Raw genomic sequence first — 9,258 nt, 5'->3', positions numbered from 1 at the left:
GGACGGTGCAGAGTCGGGGACGGCAGAGTTAGTGACAAGCACAACGGGGGGTGGCGGACAGTGCAAAGCTGGGGACGGCAGGGTCAGTGACGAGCAGAATGGGGGGCGGCGGACGGTGCAGAGTTGGGGACGGCGGGGTCAGTGATGAGCAGAATGGGGGGCGGCTGGAGGGAACGGTGCAGAGCCTCAGTGGTGACATACAGGGGTCCACCCTACTTATACCGAGGCGTTCCTCTGGGGGTGCAGAACATGTGCGACATCTACACCTGAAGAGCCATGTGTCAGGCAGCTGCAGAGCATCGCGCCTTCCCTCCTCGTGCACCTCGGCTGCGGTCCTCCCCGCACTCTCCTGTGTATGTATATTATATATATATCCTGTAAATAAATTGTTTTCTCTTATTTGGGGTCTCCGCTGCTTCCAGGGGTCAGAGCATTTCTCAGGTGGGACGCTCCGCACTGCATCACACACACGAGCGCCACAGCCGTACGCACCTGGGGTCACCGGTCCGGCCTCTCCCCATAATGCGGAGGGACAGTGCCGAACTAGCAGACCCCGGCGGGCGGGGGTGGTCCGCACATTGTACAGATGAGAACCGTCATCACATATTATTTATTCCGGCCGCGGCCGATAGAAAAGAACATAAATAAAATCCTCACCAGAAGAATAAATTACGGGACGCGCTGTCGGTCTGTACAAGTCTCGCACTACAACTCCCAGCATCCACATTCCTATCAGATAAAAGATTAATAAAAAGGAAAAAAAATAAAAGTGTCATCTTCCTGATTAATAAATCGGAGCTGGACGCCATCACCGCGTCCACCGCTCCACCCGCAGCAGACGTGTCCGTGGCTGCACCGCAGGACACGCCGAGAAGTAACGGAGCAGAGGACATGTAAACCATAGCAGCAGGGGGAGGGGCTCCTCGGCCATCGTCCTCCCCGGACATCGGGGCAGCATCATCGCCCGGTCTCCATCAGGGTGAGAATGTGCTCAGCAAACTCCTGCACCGCGCCATATCCACCGCCCTGGGTGCAGGGGAAGCTGTCCGTCATCTTAGCGGCAGTCGATGCGTCCACTGGCACTGCGCTGGTGCCCGCGAGCTTCAGGCACTCCACATCAGAGGCGCTGCACCCTGCCGGGGAGAGAAGCGGGTGAGCGTCAATGCGGGGCGGAGGGGGGCGGCCAGCGTCAATGCAGGGCGGAGCCAGCGTCACTGCGGGGCGGAGGGGCAGAGCCAGCGTCACTGCGGGGCGGAGGGGCAGAGCCAGCGTCACTGCGGGGCGGAGGGGCAGAGCCAGCGTCACTGCGGGGCGGAGGGGCAGAGCCAGCGTCACTGCGGGGCGGAGGGGCAGAGCCAGCGTCACTGCGGGGCGGAGGGGCAGAGCCAGCGTCACTGCGGGGCGGAGGGGCAGAGCCAGCGTCACTGCGGGGCGGAGGGGCAGAGCCAGCGTCACTGCGGGGCGGAGGGGCAGAGCCAGCGTCACTGCGGGGCGGAGGGGCAGAGCCAGCGTCACTGCGGGGCGGAGGGGCAGAGCCAGCGTCACTGCGGGGCGGAGGGGCAGAGCCAGCGTCACTGCGGGGCGGAGGGGCAGAGCCAGCGTCACTGCGGGGCGGAGGGGCAGAGCCAACGTCGGAAGGGGCGGCCAGCGTCAGAACGGGGCGGAAGGGGCGGCCAGCGTCAGAACGGGGCGGAGGGGCAGAGCCAACGTCGGAAGGGGCGGCCAGCGTCAGAACGGGGCGGAAGGGGCGGCCAGCGTCAGAACGGGGCGGAGGGGCAGAGCCAACGTCGGAAGGGGCGGCCAGCGTCAGAACGGGGCGGAAGGGGCGGCCAGCGTCAGAACGGGGCGGAAGGGGCGGCCAGCGTCAGAACGGGGCGGAAGGGGCGGCCAGCGTCAGAACGGGGCGGAAGGGGCGGCCAGCGTCAGAACGGGGCGGAAGGGGCGGCCAGCGTCAGAACGGGGCGGAAGGGGCGGCCAGCGTCAGAACGGGGCGGAAGGGGCGGCCAGCGTCAGAACGGGGCGGAAGGGGCGGCCAGCGTCAGAACGGGGCGGAAGGGGCGGCCAGCGTCAGAACGGGGCGGAAGGGGCGGCCAGCGTCAGAACGGGGCGGAAGGGGCGGCCAGCGTCAGAACGGGGCGGAAGGGGCGGCCAGCGTCAGAACGGGGCGGAAGGGGCGGCCAGCGTCAGAACGGGGCGGAAGGGGCGGCCAGCGTCAGAACGGGGCGGAAGGGGCGGCCAGCGTCAGAACGGGGCGGAAGGGGCGGCCAGCGTCAGAACGGGGCGGAAGGGGCGGCCAGCGTCAGAACGGGGCGGAAGGGGCGGCCAGCGTCAGAACGGGGCGGAAGGGGCGGCCAGCGTCAGAACGGGGCGGAAGGGGCGGCCAGCGTCAGAGTGAGGCGAAGCAAGGGTGCGAGGCAAAGAGGGGAGAGCAGTGTCAGAGCGGGGCGAGAGGGCGGCCAGCGTCAGAGCGGGGTGAGGGAGGATGTGAGCGAGGGTGCGAGGCGGGCTAGTATTGGAGCGGAGAGAAGGGAGGAGGGAGGGTAAGACACGCAGGCGGGTGCTGGAATGTGGCAAAGGAGGCGGGATCAAGGAGTCACCGCCCACAGACAGGCATGAAGGCCTCTCACCCATGTATGCGGCCTGGCTCAGGGGCAGACCCATCTCGCTCGTCCATCGCTGCAGAACTTCCCTCTTGTCGGTGACGTTTGCCTCGATCTTACACGGCAGCTTCAGGGCAGAGATCAGCGAGGGGCCGATCATCCGCTCCGAGATTAATAGGACCTGAGGGCGAGAGCGACAGTCAGAGGGGCGGAGCTAAAGAGACAGAGAGTCAGGGGGGCGGAGGGACAGACGAGTCAGGGACATCTTGCTCTGTGCGGCCTCTGACATGACCTGTGGTGGTCCTGCTGCCACTACTGGATTCCCGGACCTTTGGTTGTGGAGCAGAGCAGCAGTTTTCGGGGTGATAACAGCAGAGGTCAGGGTCTGCAGTCCTGAGAAACCCCCCCTCCCCCCCGCACTCACTGTGACCCCGCGGTCCTGCAGTTTTCGGGGTGATGACAGCGGAGGTTGGGGTCCTCCCCCACTCACTGTGACCCCTCAGTCCTGCAGTTTTCGGGGTGGTGACAGCAGAGGTCGGGGTCTGCAGTCCTGAGTCCCCCACCCTCCCCCACTCACTGTGACCCCGCGGTCCTGCAGTTTTCGGGGTAATGACAGCGGAGATCGGGGTCCTCCCCCTCCCGCACTTACTGTGACCCCGCGGTCCTGCAGTTTTCAGGGTCCTCCCCCTCCCCCACTCACTGTGACCCCGCGGTCCTGCAGTTTTCAGGGTCCTCCCCCTCCCGCACTCACTGTGACCCCGCGGTCTTGCAGTTTTCAGGGTCCTCCCCCTCCCGCACTCACTGTGACCCCGCGGTCCTGCAGCTTTCAGGTTCCTCCCACCTCCGCACTCACTGTGACCCCGCGGTCCTGTAGCTTTCAGGTTCCTCCCACCTCCGCACTCACTGTGACCCCGCGGTCCTGTAGCTTTCGGATCCCGTCCAGGTCCCGCAGGCTGTAGGACAGCAGCTCCTGCTCGGGGCTGGCGTAAACGCGGCCGTCCGTGAGGCAGCCATCCAGGTTACAGATCAGCAGCTTCACCACGGTGGGCGTCCCCTTACCGAAATATCCGAACCTGCCAGAGCGAGGCACAGCGTGATGTCACCAGCGGGGGGCGCTGCAGGCTGATCACTGGGGGGGCTCCTCTCACCTTTTAACCCTTTGCTCTGCGATGGGCCAGTCCAGGTCGATGTCAATGTCTATGCTGTGCTCCGGCTTCATCTCGTAGTACGCCATCCTCCCGCCCTGAGGAGAGGCCGCGGCAAAGCGTCACAACAGCAGCACCGCCACATACCCAGCTGGGGAGCGCGACAGCGGGGCACAACAGCAGCACCGCCGCCACAAACCCAGCCGGGGAGCGCCGCAGCAAAGCGTCACAACAGCAGCACCGCCGCCACATACCAAGCCGGGGAGAGCCGCGGTGACAGCGGCAGTGGTACAGCGCAGGATGGGCACCGCAGGACAGACAGGGCAATAGCGATACAGCGCAGGACGAGCACCGATACCCCAGACTAATGCAGGCGTATCAGGGACTGTGCCAGTCTCCGAGTGGAATATAGGGAGGGGCACACACACACACACACACACACACACACACACACACACACACCTGCAGGAGCAGGAAGGGGGGCACGCACACACACACACCTGCAGGAGGAGGAAGGGGCGCACACACGCACACACACACACCTGCAGGAGGAGGAAGGGGCGCGCACACACACACACTTGCAGGAGGAAGGGGCGCGCACACACACACACGCGCACACACACACACACACACACACACACACACACACACACACACACACACACACCTGCAGGAGGAGGAAGGGGCGCGCACACACACCTGCAGGAGGAGGAAGGGGCGCGTGCACACACACACACACACACCTGCAGGAGGAGGAAGGGGGGCGCACACACACACACACACACCTGCAGGAGGACGAAGGGGCGCACACACACCTGCAGGACGCTGCGGGGGGGGGGGGGCGGAGGAGGAGGAAGGGGTGCACACACACCTGCAGGACGCTGCGGGGGGGGGGGGGGGGAGGAGGAGGAAGGGGTGCACACACACCTGCAGGACGCTGCGGGAGGGGGAGGAGGAGGAAGGGGTGCACACACACCTGCAGGACGCTGGAGGGGGGGGGGGGTGAGGAAGGGGCGCACACACACCTGCAGGAGGCCGCGCACAATCAGCTCTTTGGTGGCGAAGTAGAAGGATCCGTTCTCGTACAGCTCCCCCCTCCAGTCCTGGCGGCGCGGCCGGTGCTCCGGGTTCAGGTTCTCCGGTATTGTGGCCTCACCTGGTGAGAGATTATCTAGATCAGTAAAAAGAACACCCAGGAGATGGGATGCTGGGACTTGTAGTTCTGCAGTGATCCCCCCCTCCGTAAGAACGTCCCGCTCACCTGGCGTCTTTACCTCACGCCACCGGAAAAGGTGATGGCGGACGACCGAGAAGACAGAGTCATAGCCCTGAGTGCGGATCATGTCCACCACCCGGATGAGGTCAGAGGGATGGAGGCACGGGGAGGTGGCCTGGATGTTCCCCACGACGTCCACCTCTGCGGGGGAGAAGAGCGTGAGACCGAGCCGGGCGAGGTGCAGAGGAGGCGCGGCCAGAGAGAATAGGGGGGGCAGAGGAGGCGCGGACAGAGAGAAGGGGGGAGGGGAGCGCAGAGGAGGCGCGGCCAGAGAGAAGAGGGGGGAAGCGCAGAGGAGGCGCGGCCAGAGAGAAGGGGGGGGAAGCGCAGAGGAGGCGCGGACAGAGAGAAGAGGGGGGGCAGAGGAGGCGCGGACAGAGAGAAGAGGGGGGGCAGAGGAGGCGCGGACAGAGAGAAGGGGGGAGGGGAGCGCAGAGGAGGCGCGGCCAGAGAGAAGGGGGGGGGAAGCGCAGAGGAGGCGCGGCCAGAGAGAAGGGGGGGGAAGCGCAGAGGAGGCGCGGACAGAGAGAAGGGGGGGTAGCGCAGAGGAGGCGCGGACAAAGAGAGGGGGGGGTAGCGCAGAGGGGGCGCGGCCAGAGAGAAGGGGGGGGAGCGCAGAGAGAAGGGGGGGGAGCGCAGAGGAGGCGCGGACAGAGAGAAGGGGGGGGAGCGCAGAGGAGGCGCGGCCAGAGAGAAGGGGGGGGGAGCGCAGAGGAGGCGCGGACAGAGAGAAGGGGGGGGAGCGCAGAGGAGGCGCGGACAGAGAGAAGGGGGGGGAGCGCAGAGGAGGCGCGGACAGAGAGAAGGGGGGGGAGCGCAGAGGAGGCGCAGACAGAAGGGGGGGAGCGAAGAGGAGGCGCGGACAGAGAGAAGGGGGGGGAGCGCAGGGGAGGCGCGGACAGAGAGAAGGGGGGGGAGCGCAGAGGAGGCGCGGACAGAGAGAAGGGGGGGAGCGCAGAGGAGGCGCGGACAGAGAGAAGGGGGGGGAGCGCAGAGGAGGCGCGGACAGAGAGAAGGGGGGGAGCGCAGAGGAGGCGCAGACAGAAGGGGGGGGAGCGCAGAGGAGGCGCGGACAGAGAGAAGGGGGGGAGCGCAGAGGAGGCGCGGACAGAGAGAAGGGGGGGAGCGCAGAGGAGGCGCGGACAGAGAGAAGGGGGGGAGCGCAGAGGAGGCGCGGACAGAAGGGGGGAGCGAAGAGGAGGCGCGGACAGAGAAGGGGGGGAGCGCAGAGGAGGCGCGGACAGAGAGAAGGGGGGGGAGCGCAGAGGAGGCGCAGACAGAAGGGGGGGGGGAGCGCAGAGGAGGCGCGGACAGAGAGAAGGGGGAGCGCAGAGGAGGCGCGGACAGAGAGAAGGGGGGCGAGCGCAGAGGAGGCGCTGACAGAGAGAAGGGGGGGAGCGCAGAGGAGGCGCAGACAGAAGGGGGGAGCGAAGAGGAGGCGCGGACAGAGAAAAGGGGGGGAGCGCAGAGGAGGCGCGGACAGAGAGAAGGGGGGGGAGCGCAGAGGAGGCGCGGACAGAGAGAAGGGGGGCGAGCGCAGAGGAGGCGCTGACAGAGAGAAGGGGGGGAGCGCAGAGGAGGCGCAGACAGAAGGGGGGAGCGAAGAGGAGGCGCGGACAGAGAGAAGGGGGGGAGCGCAGAGGAGGCGCAGACAGAGAGAAGGGGGGGAGCGCAGAGGAGGCGCAGACAGAGAGAAGGGGGGGGGAGCGCAGAGGAGGCGCGGACAGAGAGAAGGGGGGGGAGCGCAGAGGAGGCGCGGACAGAGAGAAGGGGGGGGAGCGCAGAGGAGGCGCGGACAGAGAGAAGGGGGGGGAGCGCAGAGGAGGCGCGGACAGAGAGAAGGGGGGGGAGCGCAGAGGAGGCGCGGACAGAGAGAAGGGGGGAGGAGCGCAGAGGAGGCGCGGACAGAGAGAAGGGGGGGAGCGCAGAGGAGGCGCGGACAGAAGGGGGGGGGGGGTTGTGGGCAGGGATCCCCGCCGCTGACCTCTGACCTGGGTGCTGCTGCAGGAACTCTTGGATGGTCTCCAGGGAGGTGGACGTGTCCTTGGAGACCTCCGCGCTCCTGCGATGGACCCGAGCCCCGAAGTCCTGCGCAACCTTCTCAATCTCATCATTGTCTGTAGAAACCCAAACACTGAAGGAGAGAAGAAGAGTGAGAAAAGCAGCGGAGGACTACACCTCCCGGCAACCCCCGGGGGGACTACACCTCCCGGCAACCCCCGGGGGGACTACACCTCCCGGCAACCCCCGGGGGGACTACACCTCCCGGCAACCCCCGGGGGGACTACACCTCCCGGCAACCCCCGGGGGGACTACACCTCCCGGCAACCCCCGGGGGGACTACACCTCCCGGCAACCCCCGGGGAGACTACACCTCCCGGCAACCCCCGGGGAGACTACACCTCCCGGCAACCCCCGGGGAGACTACACCTCCCGGCAACCCCCGGGGAGACTACACCTCCCGGCAACCCCCGGGGAGACTACACCTCCCGGCAACCCCCGGGGAGACTACACCTCCCGGCAACCTCCGGGGGGAACTACAACTCCCGGCAACCTCCGGGGGGAACTACAACTCCCGGCAACCTCCGGGGGGGAACTACAACTCCCGGCAACCTCCGGGGGGGAACTACAACTCCCGGCAACCTCCGGGGGGGAACTACAACTCCCGGCAACCTCCGGGGGGGAACTACAACTCCCGGCAACCTCCGGGGGGGAACTACAACTCCCGGCAACCTCCGGGGGGGAACTACAACTCCCGGCAACCTCCGGGGGGAACTACAACTCCCGGCAACCTCCGGGGGGGAACTACAACTCCCGGCAACCTCCGGGGGGGAACTACAACTCCCGGCAACCTCCGGGGGGGAACTACACCTCCGGGCAACCTCCGGGGGGGAACTACACCTCCGGGCAACCTCCGGGGGGGAACTACACCTCCGGGCAACCGGCAACCTCCGGGGGGGAACTACAACTCCCGGCAACCTCCGGGGGGGAACTACAACTCCCGGCAACCTCCGGGGGGGAACTACAACTCCCGGCAACCTCCGGGGGGGAACTACAACTCCCGGCAACCTCCGGGGGGGAACTACAACTCCCGGCAACCTCCGGGGGGGAACTACAACTCCCGGCAACCTCCGGGGGGGAACTACAACTCCCGGCAACCTCCGGGGGGAACTACAACTCCCAGCATCCGCAGCGAGCTCTGGAGGACTAACATCCCAGCGGGCTCCGGGGAACTACACCTCCCAGCGCGGTGACATAGTTGGGGCGCTGACCATTGGGGGGGGACATGGTAGGGGTCTCTATGGTGACGCGTCACCTGTCGAAGGCTCCGCTGTCCAGCGCCGCCCGCAGCACCCAGCCAATCAGCGGCTTCCCCGCCAGCTTCTTGATGTTCTTCAGCGGAATCCCCTTGCTGCCGCCCCGGGCGAGGACCAGCGCCGCCACATGCCCCGAGCTGCGCTCCGCCGCCATCTTTTCCCACGTGTCCGCTCCGCCCACCTGCGCACGTCACCGGTGACACGGAGAAGCAGGCAGCCAATCACAGCCCGCCTCTGTCCTGATCATCTGACAGGAAGCCTCCACTCACCGCCCGGATCAGCCGAGAACGTGCAGTGCCCAGTGTGTGAGGGGCATAGTGTGTGAGGGCTCCAGTGTGTGAGGGGTCTATAGTGTGTGAGGGGCATAGTGTGTGAGGGGCATAGTGTGTGAGGGGCATAGTGTGTGAGGGGCATAGTGTGTGAGGGGCATAGTGTGTGAGGGGCATAGTGTGTGAGGGGCATAGTGTGTGAGGGGCATAGTGTGTGAGGGGCATAGTGTGTGAGGGGTCTATAGTGTGTGAGGGGGACCCCAGTGTGTGAGGTGCATAGTGTGTGAGGGGCATAGTGTAGTGTGAGGGGCATAGTGTGTGAGGGGGACCCCAGTGTGTGAGGGGCATAGTGTGTGAGGGGCATAGTGTAGTGTGAGGGGCATAGTGTGTGAGGGGGACCCCAGTGTGTGAGGGGCATAGTGTGTGAGGGGCATAGTGTGTGAGGGGCCCAGTGTGTGAGGGGCATAGTGTGTGAGGGGCATAGTGTGTGAGGGGCATAGTGTAGTGTGAGGGGCATAGTGTGTGAGGGGGACCCCAGTGTGTGAGGGGCATAGTGTGTGAGGGGCATAGTGTGTGAGGGGCCCAGTGTGTGAGGGGCCCAGTGTGTGAGGGGCATAGTGTGTGAGGGGCATAGTGTGTGAGGGGCATAGT

The 9,258-nt window shown here is 66.3% G+C and overlaps 1 protein-coding gene across 1 annotated transcript; it reads right to left on the bottom strand.

The window, feature by feature from the left end:
- Positions 1-591: 591 nt before the first annotated feature.
- Positions 592-8,520, bottom strand: CMAS (cytidine monophosphate N-acetylneuraminic acid synthetase). Its single transcript, XM_075343500.1, has 8 exons — positions 8,338-8,520; positions 7,013-7,155; positions 5,007-5,162; positions 4,771-4,901; positions 3,749-3,843; positions 3,505-3,673; positions 2,628-2,781; positions 592-1,133 (listed from the first exon to the last, which is right to left on the bottom strand). Exons 1-8 carry the CDS (start codon positions 8,490-8,492, stop codon positions 958-960), a joined length of 1,179 nt encoding a protein of 392 aa, XP_075199615.1. The 5' UTR covers positions 8,493-8,520; the 3' UTR covers positions 592-957.
- Positions 8,521-9,258: the final 738 nt, after the last annotated feature.

Source organism: Anomaloglossus baeobatrachus, chromosome 4 (assembly GCF_048569485.1).
Source record: "Anomaloglossus baeobatrachus isolate aAnoBae1 chromosome 4, aAnoBae1.hap1, whole genome shotgun sequence".
Classification (NCBI taxonomy): Eukaryota; Metazoa; Chordata; class Amphibia; order Anura; family Aromobatidae; genus Anomaloglossus; species Anomaloglossus baeobatrachus.
Note: the sequence above shows the minus strand (reverse complement) of the source record. Positions and strands in the feature narration are given on the sequence as shown.